We start from the raw sequence: 22263 nt of genomic DNA, 5'->3' as shown, positions 1-22263 counted from the left end.
GCTTTTGCAAAAAGCCCCTCTTGCCTCTCGGTTCCGTGGAGGAAGTGTTAGAGATGCCCGTGGAAGATGTTGAGCTTCTGGCAAAAGAGAGTGGGAAATAATGAGTGCAGGGATGATGAGGCTGACAATACAAATATATGGCTGCACGTAAAGAACTAGCTTTCCCTGAGAGTGCATGAACAACATTCAATCTGATGTTGTTCATGCTACATCAGATATCAACCAGAGAACCGACGTTGCTATGGTGATCGAGATGAGCAGAGGGAACAGCGACGAGATGAAGGCAGCGGTGATAGAGCATCATTAAACAGAGACCCAGTCTGCGGTCCATCCACCAACGGTTCAGATGAACACTCAGGACCTGCAGAGAAGTGAGAGGAGAAAGTACTGTATACGGTTTGACTTTGTCCTAAAAATATAGACTTGAAGAGATATTACAGTGAGAAACACTGAACCCAACAGCAGAATGACTAAACACACCAGGCCTTTACTGTTGATGAACACCTGCCAACCATAAAAACACTCAATCTTTGCATCTGGGAACCTCAAGGGTATAGCGTCTAGCAGCTTTTTGATTTGTCAACCAGAACCACACAGAAACTAATCAACACCAAAAAATATGTCCCTACCTCTGATCTGTAGTCGACCACCAGAGTGCGCAGGAACCAAGGAAACCCAAATCCCAGAAGCACATCAAAGATATTATTACCAATGGAGATAGAGACAGCCATGTCCCCCATACCCACAAAACACACACACACACACACACACACACACACACACACACACACACACACACACACACACACACACACACACACACACACACACACACACACACACACACACACAATAGTCAAAACAAGGCATACAGTTAGAGACAGGCATGTCCTTCATACCGTACAAAACAAACAAACAAAAAGGCTAACGTCACAACACACACAGACCGTTTAGAATTCCGGTACCTTGTCGTGCGACGATGAGGCTGGCCATACAGTCTGGTACGCTGGTGCCAGCTGCCAGCAAGGTGATGCCCATCACCACCTCAGGGATGCCCAGCGTGAAACTGATAATGGTCACCTGAAAGGGCATTAGGTGACATAGGAGATGATGTGTTATGTGATGTGTGTTATGTGTAGGAATGTGTATGTTTTTATGTGTGAGCTTGTGTATGTGTGATCTGTAGTCATACCATCCAGACCATGAGGTAGGAGAAGAGTGCGACCCAGAGTGTGGAGGCCAGAAAGGTCAGGAGGTACCAGCGGCTCCAGCGAGGCAGGACACAGTTGGGTATGGTGCAGCAGAGCAGCAGGCACAGTTGCCATGACACCAGCCAGCGCACACATTCATAGTGCCCTCCTGAGGACAGAGGAAGCAGCACCTTGGTTTCCCAGTCATCAATCAATCAAGTGCAACAGTAGTCACAAAGAGCTTTACAGTAACCTGACCTCAATCTACAAAGAGCTTTACAGTAACCTGACCTCAACCTACAAAGAGCTTTACAGTAACCTGACCTCAACCTACAAAGAGCTTTACAGTAACCTGACCTCAACCTACAAAGAGCTTTACAGTAACCTGACCTCAACCTACAAAGAGCTTTACAGTAACCTGACCTCAACCTACAAAGAGCTTTACAGTAACCTGACCTCAACCTACAAAGAGCTTTACAGTAACCTGACCTCAATCTACAAAGAGCTTTACAGTAACCTGACCTCAATCTACAAAGAGCTTTACAGTAACCTGACCTCAATCTACAAAGAGCTTTACAGTAACCTGACCTCAACCTACAAAGAGCTTTACAGTAACCTGACCTCAAACTACACAGAGCTTTACAGTAACCTGACCTCAACCTACAAAGAGCTTTACAGTAACCTGACCTCAACCTACAAAGAGCTTTACAGTAACCTGACCTCAACCTACAAAAAGCTTTACAGTAACCTGACCTCAATCTACAAAGAGCTTTACAGTAACCTGACCTCAACCTACAAAGAGCTTTACAGTAACCTGACCTCAACCTACAAAGAGCTTTACAGTAACCTGACCTCAACCTACAAAGAGCTTTACAGTAACCTGACCTCAACCTACAAAGAGCTTTACAGTAACCTGACCTCAACCTACAAAGAGCTTTACAGTAACCTGACCTCAATCTACAAAGAGCTTTACAGTAACCTGACCTCAACCTACAAAGAGCTTTACAGTAACCTGACCTCAACCTACAAAGAGCTTTACAGTAACCTGACCTCAAACTACAAAGAGCTTTACAGTAACCTGACCTCAACCTACAAAGAGCAAGAAGCAGCAGCAAGGAACCAGACTTTATCATCAGAATAAGTAAGGCAACACTCACCTGGCACTATGAAGGGACTGAAAGCGACCACCTCTTCTTCCTCCAGCTCCTCCTCTTCCTCCTCTTTGGGCTGTAACCCCCCTGTGTTCCCTTCCGGGCCCCCATCCCTGTCTCCGTCCCCCTCCAAGGACTGCCTCTCACTGTCCCCCGCCCCACCGCTCTCTATTCCCCATGTGGCCCCATCGTGCTCCTGGCCCCGAGCATGGATCAACCTCTGTCTCTGTGTGAGTGAGAAGGTAAGAGACACATTTTCTACGTTTTACAGTTTTTATCTGTTAGAGTAGGAGTATGTTACAACTCGAGCATGGCGCAGGAGAACATTCAACAGCACAATGTTGGCATTCAGCCAGAACAGAGCAACAGGGATGATACAAGCATAGTGTGTGTGTGTGTCTGTGTTTTGTAATTATGCATCCAGCAAAGGCTAAGGCATGGGGGTGTAAGGGAATATGCAATGTATGTGTGAGTGTTTCCTCTTCTATTATAACCATGCATCTTTCCATGCTAAGTTGTGGAATCATACCGCTGTGTGTGTGGTGTGTATCTCAGTGATGACCATGTGTCCTACCATGCTAAGTTGTGGACACATACCGCTGTGTGTGTGGTGTGTATCTCAGTGATGACCATGCGTCCTGCCATGCGGAGGCGTGGACACATACCGCTGTGTGTGTGGTGTGTACCTCAGTGATGACCATGCGTCCTGCCATGCTAAGTTGTGGACACATACCGCTGTGTGTGTGGTGTGTACCTCAGTGATGACCATGCGTCCTGCCATGCGGAGGCGTGGACACATACCGCTGTGTGTGTGGTGTGTACCTCAGTGATGACCATGCGTCCTGCCATGCTAAGTTGTGGACACATACCGCTGTGTGTGTGGTGTGTACCTCAGTGATGACCATGCGTCCTGCCATGCGGAGGCGTGGACACATACCGCTGTGTGTGTGGTGTGTACCTCAGTGATGACCATGCATCCTGCCATGCTAAGTTGTGGACACATACCGCTGTGTGTGTGGTGTGTACCTCAGTGATGACCATGCGTCCTGCCCTGCGGAGGCGTGGACACATACCGCTGTGTGTGTGGTGTGTACCTCAGTGATGACCATGCGTCCTGCCCTGCGGAGGCGTGGACACATACCGCTGTGTGTGTGGTGTGTATCTCAGTGATGACCATGCGTCCTGCCCTGCGGGGGCGTGGACACATACCGCTGTGTGTGTGGTGTGTACCTCAGTGATGACCATGCGTCCTGCCCTGCGGAGGCGTGGACACATACCGCTGTGTGTGTGGTGTGTACCTCAGTGATGACCATGCGTCCTGCCCTGCGGAGGCGTGGACACATACCGCTGTGTGTGTGTGGTGTGTATCTCAGTGATGACCATGCGTCCTGCCCTGCGGAGGCGTGGACACATACCGCTGTGTGTGTGGTGTGTACCTCAGTGATGACCATGCGTCCTGCCATGCGGAGGCGTGGACACATACCGCTGTGTGTGTGGTGTGTATCTCAGTGATGACCATACGTCCTGCCCTGCGGAGGCGTGGACACATACCGCTGTGTGTGTGGTGTGTACCTCAGTGATGACCATGCGTCCTGCCCTGCGGAGGCGTGGACACATACCGCTGTGTGTGTGGTGTGTACCTCAGTGATGACCATGCGTCCTGCCCTGCGGAGGCGTGGACACATACCGCTGTGTGTGTGGTGTGTATCTCAGTGATGACCATGCGTCCTGCCCTGCGGGGGCGTGGACACATACCGCTGTGTGTGTGGTGTGTACCTCAGTGATGACCATGCGTCCTGCCCTGCGGAGGCGTGGACACATACCGCTGTGTGTGTGGTGTGTACCTCAGTGATGACCATGCGTCCTGCCCTGCGGAGGCGTGGACACATACCGCTGTGTGTGTGTGGTGTGTATCTCAGTGATGACCATGCGTCCTGCCCTGCGGAGGCGTGGACACATACCGCTGTGTGTGTGGTGTGTACCTCAGTGATGACCATGCGTCCTGCCATGCGGAGGCGTGGACACATACCGCTGTGTGTGTGGTGTGTATCTCAGTGATGACCATACGTCCTGCCCTGCGGAGGCGTGGACACATACCGCTGTGTGTGTGGTGTGTACCTCAGTGATGACCATGCGTCCTGCCATGCGGAGGCGTAGACACATACCGCTGTGTGTGTGGTGTGTATTGAGTTTGAGTTTATAAACCTACGTCTGTCATGGTCTAATTTAGATTTTAGGGCTATTTTTAGAGCATAATCTCGTTCTTTCATCAATTTCCAGATTTCTCCATTTAGCCAAGGAAGAGTGCTCTTTTGGCCAGGTTTGGATTTGATTTTCTTTAGGAAGCCATTTATTGTAGTCTGGATTGTGGATAGAAAAACCTGACTATCAGCTTCCACGTCTGTATAGGACAAGAGATCATTCCAGTTTATTCCCTTAATTGCTTTTTCAAAATTATTTAATTCACTCTTAGGTATTCTGAGTTGATCCGGCTTTCTAACAGTAGAGAGGTTAAACCTGCTCTTAGACAGCTTTCTGGCTATAAGTGTCAAATTATGATCAGACAGCCCAGTAACCATATTGAATGATTTAGTCACTCTCTCTGGTTTATTACTGAACACCAAATCAATCTGTGTTTTAGAGCAACAAGTCACCCTGGTTGGCCCTTTAACTAGCTGTGTAAGGTCAAAGGTATTAGTGATCCGTTTGAGGGTTTTCCTACAACACTTGTCTTCATAATTAATGTTAAAATCTCCCATCAAGATGACCTCTTTCCCAAAATCACATTCCCTAAGCATGGTATTAAACTGATCAAAAAACACACTTTTGGTGGAAGGTGGCCTATACATTCCAATGAGGGTAAAAGACATTTGGGGAGACAGTGTAACGTTCAGGCCGATACATTCTAGTTCATTATCACATGACCACTCAATTTGTTTACATCGGATATGTTCTTTAATGTAAATCATCACACCCCCTCCTCTTCCCTCAATCCTGTCTCTCCTGAAAACATTGTAGCCAGGCACAACGAAAGCAGCACATGGAGAGTGTTTATGAAGCCATGTCTCTGAGAGGCAGAGAAAGTCAAGGTTGGAGTCTGTGAGTAGATGTTGAATTTGATCACTTTTTGGAATGACACTACGAATGTTCAAGTGCCCCCCTAGTATCTCAGTGATGACCATGCGTCCTGCCCTGCGGAGGCGTGGACACATACCGCTGTGTGTGTGGTGTGTACCTCAGTGATGACCATGCGTCCTGCCATGCGGAGGTGTGGACACATACCGCTGTGTGTGTGGTGTGTACCTCAGTGATGACCATGCGTCCTGTACCATGCGTCTTGTACGGTGAGTTACCTGTACGGGCGTGTGTAGGGGGGGAAATGTGGGGTGATCAGGAGACAGAGGCTTGCCTCAGAAGCTCAGCTGGTGAGGCTGCAGACTCATCAACTCATTCACCATCACTACTGCAGAGTCATGACCTACACACAAGTCTGGGAGCGGGAGGGAGGAGGAGAGATGGAGTAGGAGGAGAGTGGGAGGGAGAAGGAGAGTGGGAGGGAGGGAAAGGAGACAGGTCGGAGGAGGAGAGATTGAGGAGGAGAAGAGGGAGGAGGAGAGATTGAGTAGGAGAAGGAGAGAGGGAGGGAAAAGGAGATGGGGAGGAGGAGATATGGAGGAGGAGAAGGAAGAGAAGGTGGAGGAGAGGGCGGATGGAGAGCATACATTTTCCACCCAGCCTGACAGGGATCTGTTGAACCTACACACATACACAACACACAGTATCACAACCAACATCTGTCATGGATAGATACTGTACCTTGCTTGTGCTTATAGGAAGAACATGTTGGGACTCCCGAGTGTTGCAGCGGTCTAAGGCACTGTATCTCAGTGCAAGAGGCGTTACTACAGTCCCTGGTTCGAATCCAGGCTGTATCACATCCGGACGTGATTGGGAGTCCTAAGGGCGGCACACAATTGGCCCAGAGTCGTCCAGGTTTGGCCGGGGTAGGTCGTCATTGTAAATAAGAATTTGTTCCTAACGGACTTGCCTAGTTAAATTTAAAAAATATTTAAAAAATAAGAGGGCGCACTGAACAAACCGCAAACTATAAGATGCACAGGCAAAGCAGTCGATGGATAATGTAGTCAGTTACTCACTTCATGATGATAATGTAGTCAGTTACTCACTTCATGATGATAATGTAGTCAGTTACTCACTTCATGATGATTATCTAGTCAGTTACTCACTTCATGATGATAATGGAGACTAGATACATGGAGATCAGTATGATGGTCTCCCACCTACAACACAGAAACACTGTTTAAAAGCACAACCTGTATGTATCACTGAGTTATAAACATGTAGAGAACCCAGTCTTGGTCCAGTATCCTTACCAAATCACTTTGTCGTCATAGATCACCACAATCAGCATCAGTATAGACAGGATGTAGTAGAGAGTATAACGGAGCAGCGGCCACCAGCTCAGAAAGATGGGCTGCAAGAGAACACAACATACTGATTAACAACACCTATCTAAATCCTGCCATATTGCTTTCACCTGTTTCAAATAAGGTGAGTTACCTGTACGGCGAAGATCCCACAGATGACGAGGATGTTGAAGACAGCCGATCCCACGATGGTGCCTACCCCCAGGTCACCTTTAGTGATGAAGACACCTGGGAGGACAAGAGGAGGATAACACCAATGCATATTGAGCCAATCAGTCCAATCGGTACTCATTTGCAGGCCACTTTTAGTGACCTGGGCCATGTTCAGACTGAAATCGTTCTGAAACTTAGCAGATAGAAATGCCATGACTGGAGCTGACGTGATTGTTATTCTATATACCAGAGAGGTATGTTTGTTCTACATCATATATTTCTATCTGAACATTGGCCAAAGATTTGTCCTGCCCAGGATCAAGGATGTAGAATACTGACCAATCAAGGAGGTGAAGAGCTCAGGAGCGGAGCTTCCAGCTGCCATGAACGTTGCCCCGGCAACATCCTCACTAAGTTGAAAATTCTAGAAGAGAGGTTAAGGAGGTTAATGGATAAACAAAGCAGATTTGTAATTTAAAAAAAACTGCAATCAGTGAAGCGGCAATAATGAGGGAAACAAACCACAGGTTGGCATTTATTGAGATGACTCATGTACTGGGCACAGCAATGCAGAGGTCAGTAAATCAAATCAAATCAAATTTTATTAGTCACATACACATGGTTAGCAGATGTTAATGCGAGTGTAGCGAAATGCTTGTGCTTCTAGTTCCGACAATGCAGTAATAACTAACAAGTAATCTAGCTAACAATTCCAAAACTACTACCTTATAGACACAAGTGTAAGGGGATAAAGAATATGTACATAAAGATATATGAATGAGTGATGGTACAGAGCGGCATAGGCAAGATACAGTAGATGGTATTGAGTGCAGTATATACATATGAGATGAGTATGTAAACAAAGTGGCATAGTTAAAGTGGCTAGTGATACATGTATTACATAAAGATGCAGTAAATTATATAGAGTACAGTATATACGTATACATATGAGATGAATAATGTAGGGTATGTAAACATTATATTAGGTAGCATTGTTTAAAGTGGCTAGTGATATATTTGACCTAATTTCCCATCAATTCCCATTATTAAAGTGTCTGGAGTTGAGTCAGTGTGTTGGCAGCAGCCACTCAATGTTAGTGGTGGCTGTTTAACAGTCTGATGGCCTTGAGATAGAAGCTGTTTTTCAGTCTCTCGGTCCCAGCTTTGATGCACCTGTACTGACCTCGCCTTCTGGATGATAGCGGGGTGAACAGGCAGTGGCTCGGGTGGTTGTTGTCCTTGATGATCTTTATGGCCTTCCTGTGACATCGGGTGGTGTAGGTGTCCTGGAAGGCAGGTAGTTTGCCCCCGGTGATGCGTTGTGCAGACCTCACTACCCTCTGGAGAGCCTTACGGTTGTGGGCAGAGCAGTTGCCGTACCAGGCGGTGATACAGCCCAACAGGATGCTCTCGATTGTGCATCTGTAGAAGTTTGTGAGTGCTTTTGGTGACAAGCCGAATTTCGTCAGCCTCCAGAGGCTGAAGAGGCGCTGCTGCACCTTCTTCACGATGCTGTCTGTGTGGGTGGACCAATTCAGTTTGTCTGTGATGTGGGGTGGAGATGTTGTTGCCTACCCCCAGTAGCTGGCACAACCACACATTTATACAATCTAATTTTTTAAACCTAACCTTAACCACACTGCTAACCATAATGTCTCACCCTCACCTTAAATTAAGAAAAAATAAAATAATTATTAAATCATTACTTTTTACCATATAGCCAATAATGACTTTGCAGCTGGCCCATCTAGCAGAAACCGCTCAGTTCTGCCTCCAAGGCAAGACTCATGACAATAAACATCAACCTGCAAAGAAACCAACAGAAGTGGGAAGGATTCTTTATTGTCACCTCTGATATCTTCTCCAGTGATGGAACGAAATAGACATCACAGACTATTGCCAGGGCATAGAACATGTAGACCACCTAGGAACATGTAGACCGCCTGAAAAGAAACAGCCTGTCTGTGGACTGAGTTGGATGACATAGAGATTGTTGGGGTACTGTTACAGTAGAATGGTGTACTACGACAGCAGCGTTGAACAAGGTAGTGGACCTCAAAGGGGTATTACCGCGGGTTTAGGCATCTGTCTGAACCCCTTTAAAGACATGATGACTGATTGACAGATAGGCTAGAGACACTGGATGAGTGAGTGGGAAGCAAAAAGAGAGAGCAGGGAGGGGAGGAGTAATGCACAGGTAAAAAGACAAGACACCAAAGATCCAAGAGCACAGGGACACAGGAACAAAAACACTAGTGCACCAGCTCTGGGCATTGTAGGAGTGTAGAAAGTGTGGTTCTCCTCTTCTCTCTCCTACATTAGTTCTCTCTTAGACCAGGGAGAGTCACCAACCACATCCCTGGGTCTGGGAGTCCGTCAGCATAGAGCAGCATAAATTATTTCCTAAAAGGAAATATTATCAGCTTATAACAAGAAATCATTGTTTTCATAATATTATTGCAAGATATTTGAATAATTAAAGAGGTATGATGATTGACTAAACCACTAGTATTTTATGTATGAATTAAATGAATAACGGGACTCCCATTGGTATGAATAAACCCTGGGGGAAAGGCACCTGTTACGTCTAGGAGGTGCACGAGCCAGGTGGCAGTGACGATCCCGACACCAGAGCCGCCAGAAAATCCGCTCAGTTGGCTTCCATCGACTGTAGGCCAGGTTCCATCGACTGTAGGCCAGGTTCCATCGACGGTAGGCCAGGTTCCCACACATTTTAGTATGATTATGATACTATTTGACGTGAAATGTTCACTTGTTGACATTGTTGATCAGTTGTATGTGTACGGGTATTTAGGGTTCATTTGCATTTCTGAGACAGTTATGAACAGTTGTATTGATGGGAAACCTCACATTTGATATTTGATACATATTGCAAACGGGATCTTTTAGATCGTTTTATACAGAAAAACGTGATATTCCAAGATTACTATTTGAGAACATGCACTTCACACAATGAATTTATAATGTATTGAATCTATCTACAGTTTACAGTTACATAATGACAACGAGGAATCATATTCTTTAGTGTGAAAGTGTTAAAGGCCCAGTGAAGTCAAAAACATGATATTCCCTTTTTATATATATTTCCACACTGAGGATGGAATAACACTGTGAAATTGTGAAAACAATGATAATGCCCTTTTAGTGTAGGAGCGGTTTGAAAAGACCGCCTGAAATTTCAGCCTGTTTTCGGTGGGCTGGAGTTTTGGCCTTCCGTGGCGACATCACCAGGCAGTAAATTAGTTAATAGACCAATAAACCTCTTTTTGACCATTTTAATTTAAAACAATCACAGTAAGTTACTTAATTGTTATAATTTGATTTTGAGGTAAAAAAATATCGGCATTGGACCTTTAAGACCCACTATTGTATTGCTTTTAGGAGTGCCACAGCAGTAACCATACATCATTATGTTTGTAGTATCACTCTTCATGTATGTGGTGTTCAGCATGTTCTACTCACTCACGGTTGGACTGATTGCACTGTTTTCATTGCTGTAAATACTTCAGAGGATCCAGTTTTTAGAGAATGAGTGTTGAGTGAAATACCAGTCTGTGCAATAATCCCTTTTGCAGTGTCCCTCCTTTTATAGTTTACATAATTTAGCCAAAATGTACCCCTCCCTGAGTTTCTTGTAAATTTTGGATGTGCCAATTGCTGAAGTATGAACAGAAGCTTGGGGATTGCCAATATGTCCATGTCACTTCCAGACATATTTTCCAATAGAGTTTTGTTAGCAGATACATTGACATTTTAATAAGGGCAAAAGCAGTTTCAATACAAAAAGAAGTAAATAAAAATACATGATTTACCATAAATACTCATTATGGAGATCATTAACATGATACCACAAAAGAAAATCAACCTAAATGACACTTAAAACAAATACAAAAGGTCATACAGTACTGACATTGTGTTATATGATAGTTTTCCATTCACGTTGTTAGTATATACCGGTACTTTACAAAATTCTACTAGAAAAAAAATCCCCAACCCCATGGAATATCAAGTGATATATAAAATGTAAAAATATAATAAATCAAAGTCTAAAGAATTGAGTGTGTGTGCATTCGAACTCAAGTACATGTGCAAGTCTGCATGCAATGTGCCTCGCTCATTGTGGCACAGATATGAACAGCTACAAAAACCTTAAAGATGATAGCTGACAAATGTTCAATAATGTTAGATTTAAAATCAGACCAGCAGTAGGATGTGATTCAGTCACAATAGAATGACTATGGTTGCCTCCCAAAAGGCACCCTATTGAACCTTGGTCAAAAGAAGTGCACAATGTAGCGAATAGAGTGTCATTTGGGACACAGCATATGGACCTTGGCGCCAGAGGTTCCTTCCGTTTTTTTTTGTTGTTGCAGGAAAACCTTTGAGATAAATGTTTTTAAAAACATCCAAAAGAAGTAGACAGACAAAACTTCACTACAAAAGTCCACTATTAATATCCCTCAACCACGTGATCATATTTTGAAATCCATAAATCAATACACTTGGTTATTTTTAGAACAAGTAAAAATAGATAATTTGGCAACAAATTAAGCACACTGCCTGTCTTAGCAGTCCACACCATATAAAGGAGAGGGGGGGGGGGGGGGTAGTTGGGGAATAGTTAGCGTGAGATGCTAATCCTTTCTTTATAACATGAACTCTGTAGAGACAGTGGTAACGGTAGTCTCTGCAGAGTGTGTAACAGTCCAGGGGAGATAACAGCCATGATAGGAGGAGAGAGGGGAAGGGGTGGGGCTTGCCGACAGGGTTGTGATGAGAGGACTCCCTCCTTTCCAGTCCCCAATCAGACCCAGACCCTAGCTCATGGTCATTAAGGGGTGTGGACCAGGGTGTGAGGGCTTACTGTCCTTGTGTGGGTTGGTAAGGTGGGGTCCCCTGGCTGAGGACAGGGTGGGTTACTCTGGGGTGGCCCCAAAGATACTAATAACTAACCCCTATTCATCCTCTGTGGTGGGGCTCTGCTGCTTGTATATGGATGCCTTGTCCTTAAGCAGCACCAGGCAAAGGTGACAACTCCAACTACCTGGAAACACACACAGAGAGAAAGAGAGTTTAAACTCACCAGTACAACATTAACAAGTGGGCTTCATTGAAGTCAAGCAGGAGTTGTGGTTAGACTGTGACATACCTTCTGGGGGCTCAGTCATAGGAGGGTTGAGGCAGTACATGTGGTATCCTCGATCACAGTCATCACAGAACAGCAGCTGGTCCTGACAGACAGAGAAACAGAAGCAGTGTGTGTGAGAAAACAACACAAAGAAAACGAGAAGTATGAAAAGGCAGAGGTGGAGCAGCACTCACGTCGTTCTCTGAGGTACCACAGACGTTGCAGCACTTGCACTCGATACACTGCCAGCGGTACGTCTTCACAGCTGCCATCATCACATCTGTGAACTGCAGGCAGGACGGGTGACCTGAAGGGAGACAGACACAGGTCTCTTCTCAATGACTTACCAACCGGGCTAAATAAAGGTTTAAATACATCAACAGAACACAAACAGAGCCAGAGGACTACATTATAGTCTAGTATTGCTAACATTAGTTTGGCTGTTTACATTTATGAATTTTGACAATGCTAACTTCTGGCTGTGGCAAAAATAAATAATGGATTATTGTGGACTCTGTCACTATGGGCCTTCAGACACAAGTCAGGTTAAATAGATTTTGCCTGAACTATCCCTTTAATAGAAATGGGGACATGGGTGGGAGGTTCGTACCAGAGCGTCCGCAGTCTGAGCAGGACACTAGCTCCTCTGACTGGCCGGTCTTCTGGTTGTGGGCGGAGTCTCCCAGACAGAAGTCGCAGTAGTCGTTGGGCAGGGCCAGACCGTTAGGGCCTTTCTTAGGGGCTGGAATAAGAGAGGAGACAGAGAGATAGACAATACACTGACACTGCCCTAGAATACTGATATCCCTCTGAATCCAGAGTAGAGTGACTAACTTTGCAATAGTTTGACTCACTCTTGAGGTGCACTTCATTTAGCTTTGGGTATGCACTTTTGGGACTAATCCATTGCTGTAAATGAAGCACACCTCAACTATTAAGACCTGCATTTGACCCAGGTCTGGTATCATGAGATAAGCAGGAGTGATTCTCCATCTATAATAGAAACGACCAGCTCTATAGTAGACGGTGATTCCAGTGGCTATCATTCCAAACAGTGACTCACTCTTGTGTGCCTCAGGCTGGCGCCGGGGGGGAGGGGACTCTATCTCCTCTCTGTCCTCCCCCTCTTCCTCCGCCAGATGGGAGTGTGTGTAGTGGTAGCTCAGGCCCGGACGGTTCTTGTAGCGCTTCCCACAGACTGCAAACACACACAGCATCATGGTTTAAGTCATCACACACATCAACAACTGGATTTGCATCACGCATACACACATCAGAATTTACATCAAATACATGTATACTCACTGTCACAGGCGTATGGTTTGTCCTGCTCCTCCAAGGCTGCAGCGGCTGCCTCCAGTTTCTTCTTTCCATTTCCCACTCCACGACCCTTGGACTTGCCCTTCCCTCGTCTCTTGGGGGTCTCATCCTCAAAGTCCTCATCATCCAGATCATCCAGGTAGTCATCGTGGTCCAGAACCCTCTGAAAGGAGAGTAGAGTTTGAGATAATATTGGTGCACTGACAGACTATTGGGAGAAACTCAAACCTTTTTGTACAGATTATTCGGAGTCTGGTTTGTAAAATGTGCATTGGTCCCATCTAACCTTGCGGATGCGTCCAGAGGAGGTGTGGCTGGAGACCATGGCAGCCACAGGTTCAGGTGTGGCTGGGTTGTCTTCCGGGGCCCGAGGGTCCGGCGGGCCCCTCCTCTCCAGGGGCTCCCCCTTCAGCAAGGCCTCCAGGCTGCTGCCATCCACCGCTCCCACGGCATCCCGTTTCAGACCCAGCTCCAGCTCCGCTACACAGAGAGATAGAGGCTTATTCAATACCGAGGAGGCAGAAGACCACACTATTCCCTCCGACACATAAAGAAGAACCAATAAAAAGTCATATGAGGAGGAATTGTACCTGATTTGACCGGGGGGAAGGCCAAACGGGGGTCCTCGGGAGGGTGGGACCGTCGTTTCTTCCTCCAGCGTCGAGACGGATAGCTATACAGCTGCCCAGGAGCCATGCCTGATCAACAAAAAAAAGTTGATCATTAAAGTGTGCTTTCAGGAGAGTGAATGTGTGTGTGTGAGCAAGTGTGTCTTTGCTACAGACCTGCACTCCTGTGTCTCTTCTCCATCCAGATGTAACAGTTGCTTTGAGCAACACCTGTCTGAGAGTCAATGAAAGGCATAAGGATGCTCCTCTCAGCACACAGACGAGCATTATAGCTGTGGCACTGTTCCATAGCATCCTTATAGTACTGCTCACCGAGCCTGAAACAAGAAAGCACAATCACACTCATGTTAGACTAGAAATGATTATGGTGGCTAATCTAACCACTTCAAAATGAATAATCCTGTATTGTTGTACAGGACCACTCTGTTCCCTGTAATATTACAGGATAATATCTAGCTACAGTTTTACAACAATCAAACCACTCTGTGTATTCCAGAGTCTGATTAACAATGTTGGAAAAGTTATGAGCAAATGTACGAAAACACTTGGCTGCTGTAGCGAACAATACAGAGACTGTAGGTAGACAATGCAGAACCGCAGACAGGGTGCACTTGAATTGTTGGCAAGGTAGCTGCGCTGGTCTCAGTGAACGGTGGGCCTATTTATAAAGCTAGCTACGTAGCTATTAGTTAACGTTAGGTGCAATTTAATCACCATAATCTGTCGACCGTTTATACATTTCAATCTTGTACTGAAACAGTTTACTGTACGTTAACAAAGGACAATCGTTTTCAACTGAAGCATTGTTGTCTAATATAAGCTAGCTAAACTTGCTAGCTAGTTAGCAAAGAGAAACAATAGCCATAGCTAGTTGGCCATCTACGTATAGACAAGGCATTGCTGTAAAGTCAACTAGAGGGCAAATAGTAATTTTCTCCATCATTTCCAACACATTGTCAACTCCTACGTCGGGGCCTACATCTCTGAAAGTGTCACATGCTCCTACTCGTCCAAAAAATTAAGGACAACTTACACAACACTATCTACGGCCGCCGCCATGTTTGCTCAGTGCAGTCGTCAAAATGTCAATTGCGCCTGCGCGTGTAGCTGGGTTCAATATCCATTTCCAGTTAATCAAAACAAAGGTCCTTTTGAGTATTCTCATGTAAACTTGAGCAATTTGCAGTATAAAAATCACTGGTTGAACAATGCCAGCTGAAAATAAATACAACACAATAAGCAGATTGAGAAATAATCATTTATTGACAAGAAGAGTGTGAGAATCAGAATGTATGACTGATAATCATTGAAGTGCCCAACATGTCTCAGGAAAACTACACTGTAAAATAAGTAGTGATTCGGTAGGATAACATGCACTTCACCTTCCCATCGTCCGGCAGGGGGGGAACAAATACAAACCGACAATCAACTCTGAGGAGGAAGTAGAACTCTATTTACAACAGCAAGGGAAGCATTTGAGCTAATGTGGTTGGTATGTAGGGTGTAAAATGAGGCAGTGTGTGTGGTGGATAGGTTAATATAAAGTCATATTTACCCTCGGTGCCTTTCACGATGCTCCCTACACATCTGGAGAAGATGGCATCAAACGTCTCGGTCAACAGAAACTTCTGTCACACGCAAAGAAAGAAAAAAACAATCAACTTCTGATATAAAATGCAAGTCAACATCCTAGATATGTAAAACTAACTATAGAGTCAGTAACCAAGAGAAAGGGAAAAGGTACCTCTATCTGCTCATGTTTGGAGTCCACAAAGGGTCCCAGCTGTGGGTTAGAGAGGAGATGTAAGGGATAAACATACAAACTTCAGTCAGAGAGCAAGCGTGTGTGTGTGTTACCTCATAAAGAGAGGTAAATTCTACTGACCAGTATGCAGACATCGGGGAGGTCCCCGACAATGACGTTGATGAGGTCCACCAAGGGGGTCAAAGGTCAGGCCATCAGAGGGGATGTAGGGAGAGGGTGTCTTGAGCATCTCCATGAAGTCATACCGGTTAGCTTGAGCATCTCCATGAAGTCATACCGGTCAGCTTGAGTATCTTGATGAAGTCATACCGGTCAGCTTGAGCATCTCCATGAAGTCATACCGGTCAGCTTGAGAATCTCCATGAAGTCATACCGGTCAGCTTGAGAATCTCCATGAAGTCATACCGGTCAGCTTGAGAATCTCCATGAAGTCATACCGGTCAGCTTGAGAATCTCCATGAAGTCATACCGGTCAGCTTGAGAATCTCCAACAGAGTTTTTAGTCCTGGAATAGGCTTGATCAGGATCCAGGAAATCAAACAAAGATGTTTTAGAGGAATCCCTCTCCCCTCAGAGTAAAGATGCTACCAACTTCCTCCCTGAGGTATTCATGCCCTCCATGGCGACCACCTGTCCAGGGAAGAGCGAGTACTCTCTGAGTACACTGCTGTCTACTGTTTCCTTTGATAGTGGTGCTTAATGGTTTAATCCATAAAATAAATAAATCACTGGCAAAAACAATGTCTCTGTGTGTCTTCCAGTTTTAATTTGCATTCATATCATATAAAAATACATATTTATTTTGTAATTTTGTAATAATTCATAATTGTCACAATACTAAACAAATACAATAAATTGTCTGTTATTATACAAGAGAACAGAAACGTCAACATGTTCAGATTTCCTTGCCACTTGCATAGTTCTTGGAAGGTCTGCTGCAGGTGAATGTGTCCGCCTAAGGAACACAGTGGTAAACATAGGACTAGTAAACCATAAGCTCACATACCATTTCCACGGCTACAAGAGTATTTATAATACTGAACTCAACTCATCTCCTGTACAATCTGGAATATATCACAGAAGTAACACAGCCATAGTGTTAGGCTTGGCCACTTATCATGATAACACAACATATCATATTATAAATGGCTCACATCAACACCATTATCCCAGAATCCCTAGACCCTCTTCAATTAACATACCGCCTGTCACGACTCCTACCGAAGGTGGCTCCCCCTTCCTGTTCGGGTGGTGCTCGGCGGTCGTCGTCACCGGCCTACTAGCTGCCACTGATCCCTTTTCTGTTGGTTTGGTCTGATTTGTTTGGCCGCCTGCTCTTCATGTGTTTGGCTATTTAAGTCGGTAGGCCGCCTGCTCTTCGTGTGTTTGGCTATTTTAAGTCAGTAGGCCGCCTGCTCTTCATGTGTTTGGCTATTTAAGTCGGTAGGCCGCCTGCTCTTCATGTGTTTGGCTATTTTAAGTCGGTAGGCCACCTGCTCTTCATGTGTTTGGCTATTTAAGTCGGTAGGCCGCCTGCTCTTCATGTGTTTGGCTATTTAAGTCGGTAGGCCGCCTGCTCTTCATGTGTTTGACTATTTTAAGTCGGTAGGCCGCCTGCTCTTGGTGTGTTTGGCTATTTAAGTCGGTAGGCCGCCTGCTCTTCGTGTGTTTGGCTATTTAAGTCGGTAGGCCGCCTGCTCTTCGTGTGTTTGGCTATTTAAGTCGGTAGGCCGCCTGCTCTTCATATGTTTGGCTATTTAAGTCGGTAGGCCGCCTGCTCTTCATGTGTTTGGCTATTTTAAGTCGGTAGGCCACCTGCTCTTCGTGTGTTTGGCTATTTAAGTCGGTAGGCCGCCTGCTCTTCGTGTGTTTGGCTATTTAAGTTGGTAGGCCGCCTGCTCTTCGTGTGTTTGGCTATTTAAGTCGGTAGGCCGCCTGCTGTTCGTGTGTTTGGCTATTTAAGTCGGTAGGCTGCCTGCTCTTCGTATGTTTGGCTATTTAAGTCGGTAGGCCGCCTGCTCTTCATGCGGGCTTGTTTATTCCCACTTTATATGTGTGGTAGTGCTATCTTGGTTTGGTTCCTGTTTTGGCCATTTGTTTTATGACTCTCAGTTTAGTTTTATATACGATTTTGCCCGGTGCTGAATAAAGAGCTATTCAGAACTTTCTGCCTCAGAGACTGAAGTGTGAGCTTGTTTTTCCCAGTTATTTTTACATTTTGTTCACGCCTACATGAATAATCATTCTATTTATTTATTTTAAAGCATTGTAAACTTTTTTTTTGATCCAGTGGATGGTCGGTCTGTGGCCATGACTCTCTGTGAGTGGTTGCATTTCTCCACCCTTATCCCTTGACTGTTTACAGGAACAATGGGGAGGTGTTTGCTCTGTCCCTGTACTATAGATTGCCCTTTAACCTCTGTAGCCTTCTGCCTGGTGTGTTTAACTTGTCTAAAGTCTGGGATCTTTAAAGACATTTTTTTATTTGTATTTGTATTTTTTTTCTAGTTGAGTATATTATTTATATTGCTTTGTCTTGTCTCTGTGTGTCTGTGTGTCTGTGTGTCTGTGTGTCTGTGTGTCTGTGTGTCTGTCTGTCTGTCTGTCTGTCTGTCTGTCTGTCTGTCTGTCTGTCTGTCTGTGTGTCTGTCTGTCTGTGTGTCTGTCTGTCTGTCTTGTCTCTGTGTGTCTGTCTGTCTGTCTGTCTGTCTGTCTGTCTTGTCTCTGTGTGTCTGTCTGTCTGTCTGTCTGTCTGTCTGTCTGTCTGTCTGTCTGTCTGTCTGTCTGTCTGTCTGTCTGTCTGTCTGTCTGTGTGTCTGTCTGTCTGTGTGTCTGTGTGTGTGTGTGTGTAAAACTTAATAAACAGAGTTCAAAATAAAAAGAGAACTTTCTGCCTCCTGCACCTGACTCCTCACCCACTACGCCTAAGATTGGTACACCGCCCCAACAGATCCACAGATGATGCAATCTCAATCGCACCCCACACTGCCATTTCCCACCTGGACAAAAATAACACCTATGTGAAAATGCTATTCATTGACTACAGCTCAGCGTTCAACACCATAGTGCCCACAAAGCTCATCACTAAGCTAAGGACCCTGGGACTAAACACCTCCCTCTGCAACTGGATCCTGGACTTCCTGACGGACGGCCCCCAGGTGATAAGGGTATGTAACAACACATCCTCCACACTGATCCTCAACACGGGGGCCCTTCAGAGGTGCGTGCCTAGTCCGCTCCTGTACTCCCTGTTCACCCACGACTGCGTGGTCGAGCATGACTCCAACACCATCACTGTTTGCTGACAACAACACTGGTAGGCCTGATCCCCGACAACGATGAGACAGCCTATAGGGAGGAGGTCAGGGACCTGGCAGTGTGGTGCCAGGACAACAACCTCTCCCTCAATGTGAGCCAGACAAAGGAGCTGATCCTGGACTACAGGAAACGGAGGGCCGAACAGGCCCTCATTAACATCGACGGGGCTGAAGTGGAGCGGTTTGAGAGTTTCAAGTTCCTTGGTGTCCACATCTCCAACGAATTATCATGGTCCAAACACACCAAGACAGTTGTGAAGAGGGCACGACAACACATTTTCCCCCTCAGGAGACTGAAAAGATTTGGCATGGGTCCCCAGATCCTCAAAGTTATTCAGCTGCAACATCGAGAGCATCCTGACCGGTTGCATCACCGCCTTGTATGGCAACTGCTTGACATTCGACCATAAGGTGCTACAGAGGGTAGTGAGTACGGCCAAGTACATCACTGGGGCCAAGCTTCCTGAAATCCAGGACCTATATACTAGGCGGTGTCAGAGGAAGGCCTAAAAATTGTCAGACTCCAGTCACCCAAGTCATAGACTGTTCTCTCTGCTACCGCACGGCAAGCGGCACCGGAGCACCAAGTTTAGGTCAAAAAGCCTCATTAACCTCTTCTACCCCCAAGACATAAGACTGCTGAACAATTAATCAAATGGCCACCTGGACTATTTACATTGACCCGCCTTGTTCTTACACTGCTGCTACTCGCTGGTTATTATCTATGCATAGTCACTTTACCCCTACCTACATGTACAAATTACCTCGACTTAACTGTACCCCCACATACTGACTCGGTACCGGTACCCCCTGTACTGTATATAGCCTCGTTATTGTTATTTTATTATGTTACTTTTTATTTTATTTTTTTACTGTCGTTTAGTTAGTAAATATTTTCTTAACTCTTTCTTGAACTGCGTTGTTGGTTTGTGGGCTTGTGGGCTTGTGAGTAAGCATTTCACGGTAAGGTCTACAACTGTTGTATTTGATTTGATCTTTATAATTGTGGTGTTTGAGTAAACAGAAATATAACCACCTCTTCTAACTCCAGTGGGTGTTACTCATGAAATCTCAATGAATCACAATTTGATCAACAGGAGTTTGACTGTGGTGTGTTTCCTTTCCCTTGAGCACAGTGAGCTGTAACTGCATGTTAAATCATATTGTGTTGAGACTTTGAGTCAAGCCTGTGGTAAGACACAGACTCATTTTTATTGTTGAGCGAACCACAGATTATTCAGTCAGAGCTTTTGTTGAGTTTATTTGCTCACCCATGAAGTCAGAGAGCTGGGAGAGGAATTGGTCACTGTGCTGGAGGAACAGGAACAGAGAGGGTCTGATCCACAGAGGGGATCCATTCTGGCTCAGGTTCCTGACACTGTGCTCTGTCTATACTGTACACAGTGTCACTGCAGAGGGGATCTGTTGAGAGGTGGTAGCAAGGTAATGTTAATGGTAAGATAGTGTTGAAAGAATGACTGTTTGAAATTAGCAGATGGATTGTTAGAATCATCACACACTAAATTAGTTTGTCAGCAAGGCTCTGGTCTGAAAATAATAATTTGTTTGTCAGCAAGGCTCTGGTCTGAACATTATAATACATAACAAGCCGTGTTCAGTACATGGCATTTCAGAATGTAAACATTTCTAAATATTGATGATAATGATAGGCTACATCCACCTCTTTGCATAGTCACGCCTCCTCAATGCTAAATTATGGAAATGTGGTTAATGCCCCATATGACTCAATCCCTCACTGCAAGGAGTGGGTGTTTAACCTGTGTATCAGGATATGTTTTACGCTGTAGGAAGGCTGAGGGCCCCAGCAGGGGAAAGTTACTGGGCTGTAAAGCACCACGTACCACTGGGGTTAAAGACTGATGGTTCAGTAGGAATAAGGGTCTACTGCCACTAGTCAGACATCTTTCAAATGGTTTTATCTAAACAACTAGCCCCCAAAGCAAGGGGATATATGTGTGAGTGTGATTGATGTGACTGATAAAGGATATCTGTATACGTGTGACTCTGGTTGCCAGGTTGGAGTACTGCAATATACAGGGGGTGAGAACTATGACTGGTAGGAGGTTCAGCTCCCCATACAGGCCTCTCTCCATGGCCTCAGGCAGGATAAGTAGAGACATCCCTCCTAACACAGGATGGCCTCGCTGGCACCACGGGCCTGCTCCCAATGACATGGGAGGCCTGCAGGACCAACACATACAGACACACACATAATTACAATATGATGTAGTGTGGATGATAGAGGTAAACTCTCTCCAACCTACACGATGACAAGAGGCATTGGAGTAATACTGACCGCATGATAGAAGGAGGAACGTCCATGGTCACAGTCTGGTCCTTCAGGGCGAGATTTGAATGGCCATGTTCTGTTTTAATCTCCACCCGGCACAGCCAGAAGAGGACTGGCCACCCCACATATGCTCTCTCTAATTCTCTCTTTTTTTTCTCTCTCTCTCTCGGAGGACCTGAGCCCTAGGACCATGCCCCAGGACTACCTGACATGATGACTCCTTGCTGTCCCCAGTCCATCTGACTGTGCTGCTGCTCCAGTTTCAACTGTTCTGCCTTATTATTATACGACCATGCTGGTCATTTATGAACATTTGAACATCTTGGCCATGTTCTGTTATAATCTCCACTCGGCACAGCCAGAAGAGGACTGGCCACCCCACATAGCCTGGTTCCTCTCTAGGTTTCTTCCTAGGTTTTGGCCTTTCTAGGGAGTTTTTCCTAGCCACCGTGCTTCTACACCTGCATTGCTTGCTGTTTGGGGTTTTAGGCTGGGTTTCTGTACAGCACTTTGAGATATCAGCTGATGTACGAAGGACTATATAAATAAATTTGATTTGATTTGAGTCTCTCTGCCTTCCCATTAAGAAAAACCAGAGTAAAATACACAAATAACATAATATTATTCCACAATATACACAGATGAAATATATTCAGTGGCAGTAATAAAAGAATGAGAATATACCTAAAGATTCTCTGGTATGTTTCTCCTCCCAATTTGAGGTGAGTTTTCACCCCTGTGTTAGTCAGACTCAGTATGTGCAAGAAGCCTTCTTTGTTTGACCACACCTTACACCTTTCCAGTTTCACCGCATCTTACACCTGTCCAGT

The 22263-nt window shown here is 45.4% G+C and overlaps 2 protein-coding genes across 3 annotated transcripts; both read right to left on the bottom strand.

Annotated features, from left to right (window-relative positions):
- Positions 1-211: 211 nt before the first annotated feature.
- On the bottom strand, positions 212-9051 carry LOC109880731 (sodium/potassium/calcium exchanger 3-like). Its single transcript, XM_031791369.1, has 13 exons — positions 9013-9051; positions 8792-8866; positions 7282-7366; positions 6923-7017; positions 6736-6836; positions 6589-6642; positions 6064-6097; positions 2348-2567; positions 1193-1359; positions 968-1080; positions 630-744; positions 439-504; positions 212-361 (listed from the first exon to the last, which is right to left on the bottom strand). Exons 1-13 carry the CDS (start codon positions 9049-9051, stop codon positions 212-214), a joined length of 1314 nt encoding a protein of 437 aa, XP_031647229.1.
- Positions 9052-10223: 1172 nt separating this feature from the next.
- LOC109880732 (zinc finger protein ubi-d4) lies at positions 10224-15184 on the bottom strand. 2 transcript variants are annotated; one of them, XM_020472924.2, is made up of 10 exons: positions 15074-15184; positions 14197-14357; positions 14002-14109; positions 13698-13891; positions 13397-13574; positions 13155-13289; positions 12702-12833; positions 12286-12398; positions 12113-12194; positions 10224-12007 (listed from the first exon to the last, which is right to left on the bottom strand). In XM_020472924.2, exons 1-10 carry the CDS (start codon positions 15097-15099, stop codon positions 11919-11921), a joined length of 1218 nt encoding a protein of 405 aa, XP_020328513.1. In that variant the 5' UTR covers positions 15100-15184; the 3' UTR covers positions 10224-11918. The 2 variants fall into 2 exon arrangements, with proteins under 2 accessions (XP_020328513.1, XP_031645594.1); XM_031789734.1 differs by lacking the exon at positions 15074-15184 and adding an exon at positions 15020-15066 and having other exon boundaries at positions 10692-12007.
- Between the last annotated feature and the right edge of the window lie 7079 nt (positions 15185-22263).

This window comes from Oncorhynchus kisutch, linkage group LG15 (assembly GCF_002021735.2).
Source record: "Oncorhynchus kisutch isolate 150728-3 linkage group LG15, Okis_V2, whole genome shotgun sequence".
Classification (NCBI taxonomy): domain Eukaryota; kingdom Metazoa; phylum Chordata; class Actinopteri; order Salmoniformes; family Salmonidae; genus Oncorhynchus; species Oncorhynchus kisutch.
Note: the sequence above shows the minus strand (reverse complement) of the source record. Positions and strands in the feature narration are given on the sequence as shown.